General features: G+C 53.1%; 2 protein-coding genes across 2 annotated transcripts in view; one reads left to right on the top strand and one right to left on the bottom strand.

Moving 5' to 3' along the window:
• Positions 1 to 19,303, top strand: part of PHETA1 (PH domain containing endocytic trafficking adaptor 1) — a 256,756-nt gene that overhangs the window by 9,853 nt on the left and 227,600 nt on the right. The window lies entirely within an intron of this gene.
• CUX2 (cut like homeobox 2) overlaps positions 4,195 to 19,303 on the bottom strand; it is a 221,020-nt gene continuing 205,911 nt past the window's right edge. The window contains exons 17-22 of the mRNA XM_053928512.1: positions 16,668 to 17,449; positions 15,726 to 15,885; positions 12,745 to 13,014; positions 11,651 to 11,839; positions 10,006 to 10,279; positions 4,195 to 7,126 (exon numbers count right to left, since the gene is read on the bottom strand). Of these exons, the coding sequence (XP_053784487.1) occupies positions 6,325 to 7,126; positions 10,006 to 10,279; positions 11,651 to 11,839; positions 12,745 to 13,014; positions 15,726 to 15,885; positions 16,668 to 17,449 (2,477 nt within the window). The 3' untranslated portion in view covers positions 4,195 to 6,324. The remainder of the gene's footprint in view (positions 7,127 to 10,005; positions 10,280 to 11,650; positions 11,840 to 12,744; positions 13,015 to 15,725; positions 15,886 to 16,667; positions 17,450 to 19,303) is intronic.

Raw genomic sequence — 19,303 nt, 5'->3', positions numbered from 1 at the left:
TTCTCCATGTTTCCCCTGGATCTGCCCCCTCCTCCATAAACTGTTGGCACATCTTAAAGGGGGTCACGAGTTCTTTCAACCCACCAGCTCCCGATTATGCCAAGAGACCCAGTGGATACCGTTCCTTCTCCCGTTCTCTCGTTTCGCCAGCATCCTGCACGCCCCAGTGGGGCCAAAGACGATGCGATGAATCAGAATTGCCTCCCATTTACTGAGGCCTATGATGTCTAGTCACCTGAGCTACTTCTTAAAAATGCAGATCCCTGGGCCCAGGTTCCAGGATTTCTGGGTCAGTAGTTTGGGGCAGGGCCCAGGAAGCTACATTTTGAGTAGGAAACAAGGGACTTTAGGAGCACAGATTAAGAAATGCTCATTTAGCCCCGGCTGGTGGGGCTCAGTGGGTTGATTCCCAGTCGGGGCACATGCCCAGGTTGTGCGAGAGGCAACCAATCGATGTTTCCCTCTCTTCTTCCCTCCCTTTCCCCTCTCTAAAAAAATACAATCTTAAAAAAGAAACCTCATTTAATTTTCAAAGAAACTCATCAGGCACTGTGGTAACCAGCTCCTGGTGTCCATGCCCTTGTGTAGTCCCCTCCCACACTGTGTGGCCAGGTGGATGCTGTGAAGGACTGGGTCCCAGAAGACACTGCAGCCTCTGCCTCACTCATTCTCAGCTGCCATATTGTGAGGACCCTCAAGCAGCCCCCTGGAGAGGCCCACTTGCACAGCAACAGAGATGCCCCGCCAACAGCCCACACCCGTTTGCCAGCCGCACGCGGGGGCCATCTCGTAGGCGACTCCTCCAGCTCTAGAACTGGCCTGGGCCCTAGCTGACGGCTTAACCACATGAGAGACCCAGGAGCCCAAAACATCTGGTGAAGCCACTCCCAAAGTCCTGACCCAAAGAGATTGTGAGAGATGTTTATTGTTTTAAGCCACTAAGTTCTAGCATTGTTTGCCACGCAGCCATAGATACCAAATACAGGTAGATACTTTTACGATCGTATCCATTTTACAGATAAGGAAACTGAGTCTCACTGAAGGGCTCCAGATTTCCTGATAGTGGAGTCAAACTCAGGCTAGGCTGAGTTCAAAGCCACCGCTTTTTAACAGCCCTTGGAGGCTAGAGAAAGTCATAGACCATTAAAGAGATCAATGGTTTTCTCCCACTCAGGGAAACCCACCAGAGTGAGGAGTCACCTCGGCTAAGACCCCTCAGGATGGCTCCCTGCCTGGTGCCCACCGCTCTTGGCTGTTGGGGGGTGGCTCCAGCCTCCTGGGCACCTGCAGAGGGAGCCTGGTTTCTAGAGCGACCCACACCCTGTTCCTTGGCTGTGGAGAGCCTGGCCTTTAGAACGGATTCCTAGATAGTTGCCCCAGTGGTCACGAGCCACTGAGGCCTGCGTTTCCACTGACAAGGACGTGTGAGGAGGCAGGGCTGCTGACGCAATTCAAGCTGCTTCATCAGGAGGGAGAGGAGGGCAGGGATGTGCGGCAGGTTCTATAGAAAGTCACCGCAAGGGGTGATCTGATCAAAATTCTACCCAGGAAGGTCTAGGGGAGTAGTCACACCCAGGCCTTTGATGTATGTCTTCAGTGAAGGCTTATCTTTGCTTCTAACAAGCCCTGTCTGTGCATGGAGGTTAATCCATCTTTGAAATACCAGACATATTAACCCTCAAGACAGCACCTAATCTTAACTATCCTGTGACCCAGTCCCTGCCTGGCTTTTCCCCACCTCCACGGAATCTTCCTTACATTCCCTCCTTAATTTCAAATGCATAAAAGAAGCTGCAAAACTGTTATTCTCAGGAGTGTTTATGTTCTTGTGACCTGGCCCAGGTTGTCAATGTGACACAGACTAATAAAACCCCCTGCAGGTTTGGCCATTTCTTATGTGGCCGGATAGGAAGCGAAGACCATGGAGGCCAGAGGTTCAGAGCTAAGGTGGGAACGGGCCCTGCCACCCTCCTCAGGCTGCCACCTCCCCAAGCAGACGAAACCTTCGAACCTCCTAAAAGCACAGGCCTGACCACAGTAACTTCCTGCCTCGCATGGCTCCTTGGTGCCCTTGGGAAAGACGTATTTCCCACCACACCCCAGGGGGCCTCAGTAGCTGGCCTTTGTCCCTTTCCTTCCCTCCACTCTCACCTCAAATTCCACCCTCCTTTGGACGTTCCCCCACGTGCTTGTCCCTGTCCCACATGTCACCTGCCATTCCTTCTGCTCTCCTCTCTTCTCTTCTCCTCTAACTCCTGTTGTTTTTCAGGTGTCAGCTGAGATGTCCCCTCCTCTAAGAAGCCTTCCTGGACCCCATGACTCATGCTCTCATGGCCCCCAGTGTTTCCAAGGGGCGCACTAAGCACATAGTAGGTACTCCTGAAATACGAAGCACCTGATGAACAGCTGCCAAATTGCCCCAACTCAGCTCTCTGCTCTCCACCATCCCGATACAAACCCGCCGCTTCCTGCAACGCCTGCCACGCATCCCCATTCTCCTCCAGTCTCTCCACTCCCTGCTCTCCCACAGTCCCTAGTCCAGAATTCCACATTTCTGTGTTTTTGCTACATTTCCCACTTCAGATGGCCAGCAGCTGCAGACACCACGTCAACAACAAGCTGATGGTCCAGAATGGAGTTTTAGTTCTCAGCCCGGGGCACCTGCTTCCACAGGTTCTTAGGTGGCTGGTGTGCATCAGAGGCGGTTCCCCCCTCCACTCCTGTCTCCACCTACACCATGGGGCCATGTCCTGGGGGTTTCTGACCTTTTCCAGGGCTGTCAACCGAGGGTCCAAAGGGCCAGTCTCTGGCTTCACTTCATTTGAGTTGTTACAACCACCTTATAAGGAAGGCGCCGTTACTCTCATTCCCCACTTTACAGCTTGGAAAACGGAAGCCCAGGGCAGTTTAGACATTGGCCTGGGGTCATATGGCCCCAACAGGGGGAGCTGGGGTTGAAAGGTGGTCCAGCCTGATGTCCTAAACTTTTGGCTCCCATCCTTCTCCCCTCCAGCTCTGACTAAAGGCTGGGCCTGCCTGAAATGTCACTCTCAGTGGCTAGCTGGGGACCTCAGGGGCCAGTGGGGCCTTGCCTCTTTCTGCCACTACTCTCTCCAGCTTGGCGGGGGTACTCAGGCAACCCCGGGGACTGTCCTGCCGGGTTTGGAGCAATTAGTTATCCTAACCAAGGGGGAGGCAATTAATCACTCAGTTCCCACTGTGAGGATGTGGGGAAAAACTGGGCAATCGGAAGGTTTCCAGACACAGAGAAAAGGTCTGTCTCAGGGTATCATGTGGCCTTGGCTCACAGTGAGTAATATTTAATGCCACTTCGGGGACACGTTTAATGCTCTTGACATGACTGGTTAAGGAAAACCAAACCGCCTGCAGCTGATGCACAGAGAAGACTCACACTCATGGGTTGAAAGAACCTCGCCCCGCGTGGGAACAGGGACGCCAAGCTCTCACGCACCGCACACTGGTTTGTGTGCCTCGCATGCGTGACCATTCCTCGCACTGACTTTCTGAGGTGGTGGCTGCAACACCCCCGTTTTGCAGATGGGGACACCGAGGTCCTAGATATACAGTTGAGAAAGGCGATGCTGTGTTGGTCTCAGGAGGCTGGGACACCTGCCACTCACACCCCACTGAGGGGGGCACAGCCTGTGGCCCCTGCTCTGGGGACAGGGCGTGATCTTGACTACTTGGCCCCAGGGTCTAACCTGTCTCCACCCTGCTCTCGGGTGGAAAATGGATTCCAATTCTTCCATCTTCCTTGGCTGGAGCCCACAGCACAGCCGCCCACTAAGACGTCCAAGCACCCAGACAGGCGGCACAGGTGAGCACCGAGGCAAATCACAGGCACATGTCCTGTCTAAAAGTGGCAGCCACTCCTCAGCTGGCTGTTGTCACGTTGGAGGGTAGGTCCGTTGTGGCCAGATCTTAACAGTATTCCAGGGAAGCCGGTGATTGTAATTTTATACAACATTTCCCCATACTTTAATGGTAGCAAATTAATTTTAAAAACCAGTTTTTAAAAACACGTCTGAGGGCCAGCTGTGACCCCCAACTTGCACCCCCAGCTCCAGGACAAAGCAAGCAGGACACCCAGACATTATTATACAATTCTGTATTGAGCGACGCATTTACAGAACGTGTTCCTTTTTTTTTTTAAATTTTAAACAAAGTTCATCAATCTCTCATAGAAACGGTTGTGTGGGTTTTTGCTGTGTTTTTACCGTTATAGGACGTGGCCCTGACAGAGCAGTTCACCGGTCCGCCAGCTCTGAGTGTGACGGGGTTTTCTGGGTGTTCAAGAGACTATACTAAGTGCTTAATCAAATCCCGTCGCACAAAAGCCAGCTTCGGCGCCCTAAGGATTGTGGTCTGCCTGCAAGCCTGGGTTTCAATGGCGTGTGGGTCGCAGCAGTAAAAAGCGGTGTGTTCCCCCATGGTTGTCTGAAATGCGACAGGGCGGTGGTGACTGAAAGGAGATGTCTTGTTTCTTCCAGATCTGATGACTCTGAAAATTGGTCACTGTTTCCTATTGTCAAAATATAAAAATACCTTCATCTGGATAAAAATGTATACAGTGGAAACTCTTCAATGCATAGCCTTGATGTGTGAGGAAAAGGAGCTTTTCCCGCAGGGTTTGCATTGTTCCTCGCTGCTGGGCGTGGAGGCTGCGGCCGGGGCTGGGTGCATGAGAGTTGAGAGTTCTGGAACGGCCCTCCATTGTCCCCTTCTGGTCACTGGGTTGCACTGGACTGCTTTCAAGATGCCGGCAGCATCCCTGAAGCCCCCTCTGACCATCCCTCCTCCCGGCAGTGGACTGGCACCTATTAGAGCCACCTTCTCATCATCATTCGGATTCAGCTGCGGAGGCACCCATTCAGCCTTCCCACAGAGTTTGGAAAAGGTAAGAAAGAAAAACAGGATACTCAGTATGGTGGCTGTTCCATCCAGAGTGGGACTCTCGCCGAGAAACCACGAAGATGCTGGAGGAGAGGCTTCTCTGAGTTGGGGGGTTGAGTATGTGCTCCTCAAAAAGTCACACGTTGGAAGGCAGGAGGGTGGGCTGGGAGCACTGGGCTGTGGCAGTCATGCTGCAGCGAACTTGGCCTTCTCACTGGCGCTGCATGGACACGGAGCTGCAGACACCTCCCAGAAGCAGCTCCAGGGCCCACGTGGAGAGGTGGTGAGAAGGGGAGCTGGGGTCTCTGGTGTGATGAATCTACTTTTTGGCGCCAGGTGCTTGTGACGTGACTGACGCTGTCGTTTTCTTAAAACACAAAAATGGGATGATGATGGCCACAGTCTTGCTCTGGAAAACCAGCAATGAAACTTCTGCGCTGTGGCCATGACTCAGGATGGGGAATGGGGTCACTCTGGCTCAAGCGCCACCCTCCAATGACCTGCCCCCATGCCTGGCTTTCCAAAGGGTCCGGAAACACACCTTGTTCACACAAGGACGAGATGGACGCCCGACCTCCGGGGCCCACGGGTTTTTGACCACAGGGAGTGCAGGCCGTTCGCTTTGTGCGGTGCCACACACGTCAGGTGGGACAGCTGGCCACAGCTCACATCTCTACAACACTCACAACAGAGCGGGGCATTCTGTGTTATCAGAGTTGCAAAACAGACCACCAGAACGAAACACATCCTCAGTGGCATCGAGGTTTCCATTTAGAGTCTTTTGGACTTCATCTTCTCAGCACGGTTCCCGGGCGGGCAGCAGCAACGTGCTGTGTCTCACAGACAGACGTGGGGAAAAAACCGTGGTTCAAAGGTTATCTAAGTTTTGGTCGGTCTTCAGAGTGTTTTGTGATGGCTTTGAACAATTGTCTTCTTTTAATCTCATCTAGTGGCAAAAACGACACAACTTCAGTGTATACTTCGCAACAGTTGTGACGGCATCCTGATTTCATAACTCTGCAATATCAAAACAGCATCGGCTGGGAATAAATTCCAAAGGATCCTTTATTAAAATATCTAAAAGAGGTCTATAAATATTTATTCATTTTTCTAAAAGAGTTTGGAGTTTCCAGGTGAAAACGCGGCGCCTCTTTGCTTCTGTCTCATGCAGAGAGGCCAGGGTAGAGAGGACGGTGCCCCCTGGGGCATGGGGAGGAGGCGGTGGCATCTGCCCCGCCTGCTCACGCACAACTTTACAGAACTAGGATTACAATGAAAAATGTAAACGGCAGAACGCTGCTGTCCACGTCTTGGTGGGTGAGCTCCTCCTCCTTCCCGGACCCTGCGCTGTCTGGGCGGGGGGTGTTGAAAGAGTAAGGATGGCCAGCTGGGCATGCCCCTTGCCCACCCTCAGAACTCCCACTCCAATGCCTCCTCCCGGTTGGCAGCCTTCTCTAGTCGGTAGATGATGCTGTTCAGGTTGGCCATCTTCTCGTGCCGCCGTTGCAAGTTGGGGTTCACCTTGGCGCTGGGGTGTAAGGCCCCGGCTGTGTCAGCAGTAGGGCTGGCACTCGGCACTTTGGCAGGGGGGGCGCCAGGTGGGGATGGGGAGATGGGAGCTGAGGAGGAGGGGACAGGTGATACAGACATCATGAGGCCCGGTGAGGAGGCAGCCGAGGGTGAATTCAAGGACACCTCTAGGCTGCAGCGCGAGGACTCTGAAGCCGACTTAAAACTCAGGGGGTCTGGGTATAGCTGCTGTCCACCCCTGCTCTCCTGTGGGGGCTGTAGTGAGGGGCAGTCTGGGGTGGTCCCGCTTGGAGGAAGGGCCTCAGGGGCCACTTTTGGGAGTCCATCATTGCCTGAAGGGTTGGGATGCATCTCTTTGGGAGAACCGTGGCCTTTGTCCGGCTCCCCTGAGTCCTGGGGCTGGCTGCCCGCCTCTTCCTCAGCGTTGTCTTCAGTCTGCTCCTGTTTAACTCTCACCTGGGCCTGGTCTTGGGCGGTGATGGGTGTGGTGCTCTCCTCAGGGCCCTCCCGAAGCTCCAGTTCCTTCACAGGAGGCTTCTGGTCCTCAGCCTCAGAGTCGGGGCTCTGTGGGGTGGGATCTGAGTGGGGGTGGCCTGGTGGTAGGATGCCAGGACCTCCACTGGGGTCGAGGTCTGGTTCATCTTGGGTCCCCTCCACCAACATCTCCCGGCGCATCCGGGACCTGGGGCAGAGACGGCGGTGAGCGAGGGGGCAGAGGGGGAACCCGCTAACCCTGGCCTTGCTCCACAAGAAGGGCATTTTGAACCCGCCCACTTTCCTGGGGGCTCACTAAGCTCCTCCACATGCATCTTAGGAAGTCCCCTCCATAACACTACAAGGTGGGCGCTGGTGTCATCCCCACTTCACAGAGAAAACACGGCTCAGAGAGGTTGAGTGACTTGCCCCAGGTCACACAGCCAGTAAATGGCAGAATGGCTGAACTCAGGACTGCTGGATTCCATAGCTCATGATCTAAACCTGCTGACCCAGAAGGGCCAGCACAGTAGCTGTTGGCCACAGTGGCTCTTGAGCATTTGAAATGTGGCTAGTCCGAGTTAAGATGTGATGTAAGGGTAAGATTTTCAAAGCTTCATTCAAAAAAAAAGAAAAGAAAAAAAGAGTAAAAGATCTCATTAATAAAATTTTTACATTGATTAAATGTTGAAATGGTTACATTCGTATGTATTGGGCTAAATAAAATATATTACTACAATGAATTATGTTTCCTTTATTTTTTAAACGTGGCCACGGGAAAATTTTAAATGACTCACGTGGCTTGCACCACATTTCTGTCGGACAGTACGTTCTCAAAGTCAAACTCAGGTCTAGTTTGTGGCAACAACTCCCTGCTTCTTTCCTGAAGGGGCTCTTAGACATCAGCCCAGAAGGGGAAACGGAGGCACAGAGTGTGACTTGTCCAGATCACCACAGCACACAAGGGGGCAGAGCTGGGACCAGAGTCTGGGTACCCCTAATTCTAGTCCAGCACCCATTTTCTCTTCATTTCAATAGTCCCCCTCCTGTGGGAGGGAAACCAAGTCTCACCCATCATGTTTCAGAGCAGGAAGGGCCAGGAATGGGTCTAAGCCTGTTAATTATTTTCCTATTTAGCAAATGAGGTCCAGAGGGGTCAAATGACTCATCCAAGGTCATCAAGCAACAGGGCTCCCTCAGCTACTCCAAGGTTGTAGCCTTCCACCCATTTATATGAATAATAAAGTACATGTTATTGATACACAGTAATAACTGTTCTGATTATAAACATCATAACGATGGGTGCTTATATGTACCAGGCACTGGGCCAAGTGCTTTGTGCAGATTATCTCATTTATTTTTCATAATAACCCTAGGAGGGGACATTACCATGACCATTCCCACCGGTAAATGAGATGAGGCTCAGAGAGACACAGGACTGCCCCCATCATAAAGCCAGTGAGCAGCTCGGGTGGGCTTTGGGCCTAGCAGTCCGGCTACACTCTCCTGCATCCCTGGTTCCTGCCCAGGGCAGGGGATGGGGCCCCACCCCAGGATCCTGGGTTTAGAGGAACTGGGAGGGATCATCTTGTTCACTCCCCTCTCTCAGCCCCCAGTCCCTCCACAAAGGTGGCCTTGTCCACCTTATGGGGACTCTACCATCTCCCTCAGTCCCTGCTAAAGGGAAGGAACTGCCAGGACCAGAGCAGCCCTGGAGGTTTCAGATGGCTCAATGCCTGTAGCTCCATGATTTGGATTTCCAAACTATAGATAAAATGTAAATATGAAGCTAATAGTCATTCACACTATAGTATAAATCAGTCTTTGCAATTCCTGCCCCCCAAATGTATGACAGGGCCACTCTGGTAATTTTTCTCAACACATCTTGTTGTTCGCCTTTCCTAGAGTTCACTGCCATTTGTAATGATACACTAACAGGAGGGATCTTTCCTGACAGTCTGTAAGAGATGTGAGGGTGAGAACTTTGTCTTGTTCTCTTCATTGCCTGGAACAGAGTAGGTGCTCAGTAAACATTTTCCAAATGAACTAATGTGCTCTTCTATTACTAAAATTTTTTGAGAGTGGTTTCTTTTGGGAGTGCAATTCTCTTTGCTCTTTGGGGCAAACTCCTTCACCCTCCCAAACCTAGCTCGCGTGCGACCTCTTCTGTAAACTCTTCACCAGGATGCAGAACAATTCCCTCGTCCCCCGGCCCCCATCCCTTCCTGTTTTACAGCATTTATTAGGTTGTAGTAAAATTATCTGGTGCGTGATTTTAAGCTCCCTAAGGGCAGGGATGTTGGTTTTGAACCCCCATTTCTCCAGACCCTGGCTGAATGAATATTTTGGGTAATAACGGAGTGCTCAGTTCCTGTGGGGAACAAAACAGGTGAGGACACCCCTATACATGCTGGGGAGAGATGGAGGCTGTGAGGCTTTAAGAACCTACCACATTTTTTGGACTCTAAGACGGACTCCCCCCGCCCCCTTACATTTGGGAGGAAAATGGGGGTGTGTCTTATAGTCTGAATGTAGCTTACCTGGCTCGCTTGGGGTGGGGGAGCGGCGGTGGTAGAGTGGGTTTTTTTTTCCTATTTCCCTCCTCTAAAACCTAGGTGCGTCTTATGGTCTGACACAAAAATACTGTATTTTATTTGATGTTCGGTGGGCTCTGGCTCTAAGCCAGATAATAAGCAGTATTTTCATTGTGTTTATGCCTTGTGTGTTTCATTGGATCCTTGACTCAGCACTGTCGGTGTTAGGTTCCTTATCTATAACATGGGGGTGAGACTCAGAGAGGTATAGTGACTTGCCCGAGAACACACAGCTGAAGCGGAACTTGAACTCAGGTCTGCATGAGGCCCATGCCTGGGATGTGGAGAGAGATCTCAAGTGCTCCACCCCTCCAGGCTTCTCCAAACTTTTCTCCCTTGGGGATCAAGAGACCTTCTCTCTGCCCCTGGAACGTGCAGATGGACTCTCCTCTCTGGCTCCACATGGACACCAGAGACAGTTCCTGCTCAGGAAGCCTGGCCGGGACCCTGCCTGTCCCTCCCCGCCCCCGTGGGCCCTCCCCAGTCACCCTACCTGTAGTTGTGGAACCAGTTGATGACGGTGTTGGTCTTGAGGTTGAGCTGGAAGGAGAGGAGCTCGATGGTCTGCTGGGAGGGGTAGGGCTCCAGCTGGTAGGCCTTCCGCAGGGCCTCTTTCTCCTCGGGTGCCAGCACCACGCGGGGCTTCTTGATTTGCAGGAGGCTCAGGTCCTGGGGCTGCAGGCAGGGGCTGGGGCACTCCGAGCGGGTGGCTGGAGACTCGCTGTCTGAGCCGGTGCTGATAAGGCCGTACCTGCGCTTCAGGTAGGCTGGGGTGGGCAGGGGTAGGGAGGGAGGGCTGAGAGGGGCCTGCCCAGAGGCACCTCAATACCCCCACCAACCCCAGGGGCAGCAGAAGCGGCAGGCTCCCAGGGCTGAACCTTGCACCAGCCAATCCCACTGAGAGCCCTTTGTGCCCCGAACTTGGGGGCCGAGCTTCCGGTCTCATCCTTTTCTCTCTCTCTCTCCTTGCTCTCCTTCTACATCCTCCCCGCCCCTTGGCTGAGGCTCTCACCTGCCCACATCTGCCCACACCTGCCTGAGTGCCTGCACCTGCCTCTAAAGACTGGCATTAGCCTCAAAGTGCTAACATATGTAGAGGGCTTAGCAGGACACCTCACACATAGAAGTGCCCAAAAAAGGGCATTATGAGGCATTCTCTTGATTGACAGAAGTGTCACTAAAATTCACTAAGGACTTGTTGGGGATAGGGGAACCCAACAAATGCATCTCAACCTCAAATCATCAAAATGTTGGGGGAAAGCCTACTTTGGAAGGGAGGATGTGAGGGATGAGGGTCTCACTTATCCTCACAGTAACGCTGTGGGGTAGATGCTACTGACTCTTAATTTCCCATGAAGTACAAGGAGGCACAGAGAGGGGAAGTAACTTGCTAAAGGTCACACAGCCGGGAAGTGGCGGGCCAAGTCCTCAAGTGCCAAGTTGTCAGAGCCAACAGCCCAGCCTTGGCCCTGGCCCATGTGTCCCTCACAGCCTGGTGGGACTGGGGCTCTCTCTCCTCATGCACCACCTGGGGTGCCCTGGGTGACAACTGTCAACTCCTTGAACCCCATGGTCCAACTGGACCCTGAGCTTTTTAAGGAAGGTCCAAGAATCCCTTGTGTACAGCATTGGACTAGGTGGGCACATAGCAGGTGCTCACTGGCTCACTTTTTCAGGGATAAAAGATAATATTGGAAAATGTAAGAACCTGCCATCCCTTTGTGTGCTGCACCCCCCCACCCCCCACCCTGTTGGCTGGGTCAAGTCTTGCTTTGTTGTGCAGAATCTGGGTAATGGGCAAAGGGGGATCTGCCCGTGTATTACATATCAGGGAGTTGATGCAGAGGACAGAGGGTCAGAGAGGGAACGTTTGGGGCATGGCAGTGGGGCAGGCCGGAGACTGTCAAGTAGCCATGGGTGTGTGGAAGGGTACCAAGAGAGACGGGGCCCTGGAATTTCCACGGGGAAAGCAGTAAGTATTTTAACTGTTTTCAGTTATATTCTGTGGGGTTACTATTCCTTGTGGTCCCACACCAGGCTAAGACCGGACCCCTGGGGCCAGGGGTTGATCTGGGTCACAACCAGATATGGTTCCAATGGGAAAACCCGAGGCCAGACCCAGAAGACCCAGTGCTCACCTTTCTTCTCCAGCTTCTTCATGTCCCTCAGCTTCTCCACGTTGTGGGGGTCACTGAGCCACAACTGCATGCGCACAAAGGGCTCCCGGCCCTTCAGGCTGAGCTTGTGCCAGGGTTTGGGCCGGGACAGCAGGTCAGACACAGAGCCCTGCGTCAGGCCCAGGATGCTCTCCCCGAACAGCCGCTGCCCTGGGGACAGGGAGAGGCCCTGTTAACCCAGGCCTGGCAGAGGTGCTCTTGGAAGAGGCTGAGCAGAGAACCCAGGCTGTCTCCACTAACTCAGACTCGGGGGAGCCCGCTCCCAGCATGGATCTAGAGGGGACCTTTCTGCAAAATAGAAGGTTGTGGAGCAGGGGGTGGGAGAGAGGGGGGGTGGAGGGCAGGCAGCTATCAATAAAGACGCTTTCCTACTTCTGTCCTTCCCTCCTAGGGGGTCCCTGAAATTGTCTGCGAACTTCACGTGTACATTATTATCACCTCGTTAGACTATAATTCGACAGATTCTACCAAAGTTTCAGTGTGCATAGCCTCTGATCCGGCTGCATCCACCCTCCAGCGCGCCTGCCCAGGGGCACAGAGCTGCATCTGGAGGTGGCTTCAAAGGCAGCAGGGGACCAGAAACAATCAAAACGCCCACCAGCTGGGTGGGAAACACAGGGCATCCTGGTCTAAAACCCTTGACAACAGTGAGAAAGAACGCAGGCAGCCTAATTATTCTAATGTGCAAAGGTTTGCACAGTGTGAATTTTCAAAAGCAAGCTGTGGGATAGTACGTGTATGTGTGTGATTTCACCTACGTGGAAAAGAAGAAAGAAGACCCTAGTGCATATGTATTCTTGTATGTGTTCAGAGAGTGTGTCAAAGGTACATAAAAACTGGATTGTGACTGGGAGGCTGGGGGTGGATTTTATTTACTTGTTTTATCTAATTCTCTAGGGGACCAGGTCAGAGTCGGATGCCTCCTAGAGGGTCTCAGGTATGCCAGAGCAGATGGGCGCCAGCAGGCTGGACCCCAGTGCCTTGGGAGCTCACTGAGGGCACTTTTCTCAAGGGGAGTAGGAGCCAACTGGGGTGGGAGGCAGCATCCCCCATACCTAGGTTATTGTCGGTGAGAACCTCTTTGACCCTCTTGGTGATGGAGTACGTGTCCAGCTCGGGGGACATGGCCACAATCTCCTGGATGCCCCCCATGGCCTGGCTGCTGGAGTACATCTTCCCACTCAGCGAGGAGCTGGAACGTCCCTCGGGCTGCTGGTTCTCCTTGCTGCTCTCCAGTGCCAGGCTCAAGGGCTCCTGGGAGCTCTTCTCGGGCTCCGTGGGGCTGGGGGGTGGGGATGGCGAGGACCTCGGTTCGATGGGACTGGCTGCGGGCCACAGAGAGACAGAGAAGGCGGTGACTGTGACCTGGCCTAGACACACATAGGCTGGCCAGTCTCATTTGTTAGAGCCAAGAGTTGGCAGCAACCCCTTCTGCAGCCACCACAGTATCTCAGGGACCGCCCTAAGTGGGAAAACCGGTGGGTGAAAATTTACATAGTCTCAAAGTGTCCCCCCACAAAAGAGCTGTTAGTCACAGAGGGAAAAACTGCAACTTTACAGTCAAGATGGCTGGCAGGTGCCACCGCAACCAAGTGATCCAGCATCGCCCATCCAGGGCCAAATCAACCTGTGCTGCCTCCTGCTACCATATCCAGTGGGACCTTGGTTCTTGAACTTAATTCGTTCTGGAAGGCTGTTCGAGAAGCAATTTGTTCGAAAGCCAGATCGCCTTTGTTTGGCACCTGAGAGGCGTGTGAGCGATCATACGGGTAACAGCATGAAAGTGTTGTCAGGTCAAGAACTGAAGTTTGGTTTGACAACCGAGACATTTTGTCCGTGAACCTCTTGGCTGAGAACCGAACTGTTTGAGGTGGGCGACGTTCGAGAACCGAGGTTTGACTGCACTGAGAAAGGCTCAGCGTCACTGCTGTGACATCGCTGCCGGAAGCGCACGCGTGGCCTGAACCTACTGACGAGGACGTGTCCGACAAAGCCGAGCCGGGACGGTCTGTAAAAGAAGCAGCTTCACTGCGATTTCCTGCTGGTGCTGGTCTCTCCCTTACCAGCTGGCAACGACGCCCATGGTGGTGACACTAACCAACACAGCTTCCTTTTCCCGAGCACTTCCTACACGCCCGGTGTAGAGCTACGTGTCTTACGCTTCTGATTTCGAACACCGAAAACATGTCTAGGAGGTGTGTGAGGAGAACGGAGGCTCAGAGGGACTCAAAGTATGTGTCCCAGGTCACACAGTGACTAGTGGCAAAATCAGGGCTAGAGCTCAGGTTTGCTTACACCCAAACCTGAGCTCTCATCCACTGACTATGACTTCCTGGTAGGCAGGGACCAGAGGTTGGTCCTGGGTCAGTCCTCGGAGCTTGGGGCGGCAGGAGGCAGGGGGTCGTCTGTTGAGTAAATAAATTTCGGCCGGGACCCCTGGTTAGCCTGAGAGATGCACAGTGAAGCCTCAGAGTTCTGAGTGGTTCAGCACAGCTCCATGTGCTGGCAGCTTGCGACTCAGGTCTCAAGGACTCTACGGTCCCACCTGCCCCTAAATTGGTTGATCCTGGACATCTAGGTGACATCCCTGTGATGCTGGAGACGCGGAAATGTCCCCGGTCACTGTCACCAGCAGAGACACAAAGCTAGTGGGGAAGGGCCAGCCTGGGAAAACAAGAGGCTGTCTCCATAACAGTCTATGATGCAAAGTTTTTCTTTCTTTCTAAGATTTTATTTATTTACTTTTAGAGAGAGGGGAAAGGAGGAAGTGAGGGAGAGAAACATCAATGTGCTGACTCTTGTGTGCCCCCTACTGGGGATCTGGGACCTGGCCCACAACCCAGGTGTGGGCCCTGACCGGGAATTTAAATGGCAACTCTTTGGTCTGTAGGCTGGCACTCAATCCACTGAGCCACACCAGCCATGGCCAGAGTTTTTCAGTGAAATATTTTAATTATAAAATATTTCAAAGCCAAAGAAATGTACAGAGAAGAAAATATAAGTCCTCTCTCTCTCTTGCCCAGGGCCATCACCTTAATAGATGTTAACACCCCCTATTTGCTGCACATCTCCTTTGTTTTAAAGGAAAAAGGAAACAGACAGCCAGAGACTCCCTCCCTGCCAGGTCTCTTCCTGGCCCCTCCCTGCCCAGAGCAGTCCCTTTCCCCAGGCAGGTCGGTGGTGGCTTCTTCTTTTTCACTTTAATGCGTTGACTTCTAAAATAAACACCGCCACGGGGACCTACGCTTTTGTTGCTAGATGTTGTGTTTCAGGCAGTACTCCTGTGCATACCTGTCCATCTGGTTCAGTTCTGTGAACCTGAGATGTGGTTTGGTCCTATGGACTGACGCCCACCTTACAGATGGACAGACTGACTGCGCTGAGTCCCGGGACTCAGAGTCCAGCCTCTCCTTGGCTTTCTTTCTCTGGTCTCAGTGGCAGATCAGATGTCCTGTTCTTGAAGTCATGCCCACTCATGGCCTGGGCGGGTACCTCTCCAGGGCCTGGACAGGCCTGCCCACTAGGCATCCCGGGGAGGGAACTTGGGCTCCCCAGAGTCTGCCCCTGCCCCTTCTCTCCACAATTAGGGCCTTTGACTTTGGGCAACTCTCTGAGCCTCAGTTTCCTCATCAAGGCAAAGTCCAAGCCCTGCCCTGCCTGTGCCATTAATGGATGGATAACAGCTGCTCAAGGCCGTGTGCGAAGGATTCTGGGGGTGCACACTGGGTCCCTGGGAAAAAGACCTCAATCAGCGATTCTGACAGGGGGTTGGAGGCTGGGGCTCCAAATGCACACTATTTTCTGCATTTGCTCTGAAACCACTGACAGATGCATCCTGCTGACTGCAGGAAGGATGCACGGGGCAGAGGGACACCAGCTAGGAGCTCACTGCAGTCTTCCAGGGGGTCAGTCACGGTGGCCGGATGGCAGGGCCGGGGAGAGTGGCAAGTGTGGGCAGTAAAGCAGATGCACGGGCCGAAGAATGAGGGTTCTAGGGGCTGGCAGCACCCCTCAGAAGAGCCCCGTGGGCACTCACCCTGGGAGGCGCTGGGCTGCTGGCTGATGGCCTGGCCGAGCTGGTCCGAGAGCCACAGCTGCATGCGGATGAAGGGCTCCCGCCCCTTCTGAGTCAGCTTGCTCCATGGCTTCGGCCGGGACAGCATGTCGCTCACACTGCCCTGTGACAGGCCCAGCACCTGGGGATGGTGGGGCAGAACAGGCAGGTCAGCAGGCCCCAGGGACACAGGTCATCACCTCCCCTGTCCTCCCAATACCCTTAGGCACCATTGTTCACTCTGTTCCCTGAGAGGCCGGGGCTGCCTCCGTTTGTTCTTCATTTCCCAGGTGCCTGCTCTGTGCCTGCGCTGTACCCCCACCTGCAGTGGCCCTTCCGATTTCCCCGCACGTAAAAATCCGACCTAGTCGTTGAGACCCCTCACGGGTCCCCTCCTCCAGGAAGCTTTCCTGTGTCTCCCACTTAGGTCACTTCTCCCTTCTCTGGGCTTGTCTGACTGTTTGCCTGCTCCTCTGCCTGGGCAGAGGTGATGCTAAAAAAACTACATAACCACTGGTGTTGCAGGGGCACCCACCAATCAGGAGACCCCTGACTGGGCTGAATGAACCTTAACCCCTTCAGTGGCTGGATGGATGGAGGGAGGGAGCATCCCGGAGGAGGCGGTCTGGTTCAGTGGTTATTCCTAACCAGATGAACATGCTTCACTGCCCTAACACCACAGAACTGAATACCTTGCCCGTGGCCCTCCCCTCTCCACACAGCCCAGAGGCAGCTACTTATAGAAAACGGACTTTTGTGGTCATATGGACTTAGGTTCAAATCCTGCTTTTGCCCTGTTCTCGCCCATACACGCTTCTGTCCAGACTACAAGCACTGGGGGCTGGGTCCTCAGCTGGTCCTCTCTCGCCGGTCCCATGGCCCTGGGCTTCCTGCCACCTCCCTACCCCGTTGCACCTTCTTCACCTTCTCCCCAAAGATCCTCTGGCAGATCCCGTTCTTGGCTAGCTTCTCCTTGACCTGGCGTGTCAACTCCAGCGTGTCCACCTCACGGTACATGTAGAGCTCGTACTGCTCTGGGGTCAGGGGCGGCACGGTGGGCTTCAGTGTGCGGGGCACGTATGCTGGGTAGTAGGCCAGCCTCCCGCCGTTGCCTGACTCGGGGACGCCTCCCTCAGCCTTGAGCTCGCCCAGCCTGGGGGGCTCATCCTCACCCCCTGCCGCTTCGTCCTCAGGGGCCATGGGGGCCTCTTCCCCACGGGGCCAGGCCCGTCCATTGGGCTGGCTGGAGTAGCTGGAGGAGGAAGAGGAGAGTGAGGGCGAGACCGAAGTGTAGGGGCGGCTGAGCAGGCTGCGGTCCGAGGCCCAGTGTTGATCAAAGTAGCCGGCATCGCCAATCTCTGACTTGACCTTCCGGATGATGCTCTGCACAAAGGCGGCGGGGGACAGGACGGTGAGGGGTGTCTGCGTGGCACTGCTGCTGGTCCCCCCACCACTGCCGCTGTCCTCCTGCTTGACGCATGCTGGGGCCCCATTCTGGCTCACGGCTGCCAGTGAGGGCCGCTCCGGGGGCGAGGGAGGCACTGAGCGGCCCCGGGGGCCTGCCTCCATCTCCAGCAGGGCCTGCTGCTGTGCTTGCATCTCCCGGCGGGCCTGCTCCAGAATGTTCTTGATGGCGTCCTCTGAGGTGCTGGCAGACGCTGTGCCGTTGGTGATACTCATGGGGGCTGTCGAGTTCTTGGGCTCACCTGAGGGGTAGATGACAAGGTGGCCAGAGGCCCTTCATCAGGACATGGCTTAAAGGACAAAGATGTTCACAGCATCAGTATTTATACTGATGGAAAAATGTTGGAAGCAATTTCTGTGTCCACCAACTGGGAATTGGGTAAGTAAATTATGGTCCATCTCAATGGCAGACTATGAGGCAGCCATTAAGACGAGCAGACAGTGAGATTTTAGCAGATGTTCAGGAAATACTCATGGGGATAATGCAGTGTAAAAAAAGACTTCTCTTTTGCATATGCTCTGATCCACCTATGCAAATGTTTGAAGACAAGGAAGATACTAACTACTGCACACAAAAGAGGCTGCTTCATTTATTGTAACAGCAGAATAATGGCACACACCCAAACGCCCACAGAGGAGGGAGTGGATGATAATAGTGGTAAGGACACACAATGGAATACTATACAGCAATAAAAGGAAAGTCACTGTGTAAAGCCACACATGAATCTTGAATGAAAATGACAAGTTCCAGAATATGATACACGGTATAATCTGCTTCCTTTAGAGCTCCAAACAGGCAAAATAAATAATATGTTATTTAGAAAAAAAAAATCTTTTAAACTAGTAAACAAAAAGGAACAATAGAATGATGCTTCCCTCTGCCCCATGAGTGGTCTCTCCCACGTCGGGGTCTCCCCACCCCTGGACCATACCAGATCAACGCTGTTGTGTTGCCTCCAGCCCGGTGGGTCCCACAGCCCCATTAAAAATAATTTCTGTTGCTTTTCTGATTAAAAAGTAATACAGCAAGGGAATATTATTCAGCCACAAAAGGGAATGAAGCATAGGTACCTGCTACAACATGAAAAAAAGTCTTGAAAACATGTTGCTAAGTGAAAGCTGCCAGACACAAAAGGCCACGTCTTGTATAATTTCCATTTATACAAAATACCCACAATAGGCAGTCACGGAGACAGAAGGGCTTGGGGAAGAAGGGAACGGGGAGCGACTGCTAAACAGGCACGATGCTTCCTTTTTGGTGATGAAGATGTTTCGGAACTAGATAAGGGTAGTGGCTGCACGACATTGTGAATACGGTAAACCCCACCGAACTGTTCACTTTACAATGGTTGATTCTGTTATGTGACTCACCTCAATTAAAAAAAAATAGTATGTGCATATTATAGAGAGCTAAGAAAGTGTAAAACGTTAAGATGAAAATGAAAAGATCCCCTCTAACCTCCCTCCCAGAGGAAACCACAGGAAATGTTCCCAGGTATTTCCTCGATCTGTTTCCCAACTCCACGCATGGGATGATCATACTTGAAGTGGGAGTATGGCCTGGCTTGTCCCTACTTTGTGTCCATGTGAGTATTTTCCCCTATGATTAAAAGTTCTCTTGCCCTGGCTGGATATCTCGTTGGTTAGAGCGTCATCCCTGATACGCCGAGGTTGCAGGTTTGATTCCTGGTCAGGGCACATATCAGAATCAACCAACGAATGCGTAAATAAGTGGAGTAACAAATCGACATCTGTCTCTCCCTTCCTATCTTCAATGGTGGCATGCCCCACTGAAGGGACCGCCTCTGCTTTACCACCTGATCCCCCAACTCTGGGCACTTAGGTTGTTTCTAGTTTGTCACTGTTGTGACAATGATAAAGGGAAGACTTGTGCCCAACGTGGCACATTCCCTCCGGTTCCCAGAAGTAAAACTCCTGCGTTGGCAGTCAGCCACATTCATTCCCTCCCTGGGGGACTGGTAGTTGCTCTCTGCTCAGCACTGACCCCGTCAGGGGTGTGGGGCCATAACCTGGCCCTCTTTCCTGCCGAGGTATTCACAGAATGCACACCCTCCGAGCCAACACCAGGGGGCAGC

Source organism: Desmodus rotundus, chromosome 7 (assembly GCF_022682495.2).
Source record: "Desmodus rotundus isolate HL8 chromosome 7, HLdesRot8A.1, whole genome shotgun sequence".
Lineage (NCBI taxonomy): Eukaryota > Metazoa > Chordata > Mammalia > Chiroptera > Phyllostomidae > Desmodus > Desmodus rotundus.
The sequence above is the reverse complement of the archived record's forward strand: the minus strand, read 5'-3'. Positions and strand labels throughout refer to the sequence as shown.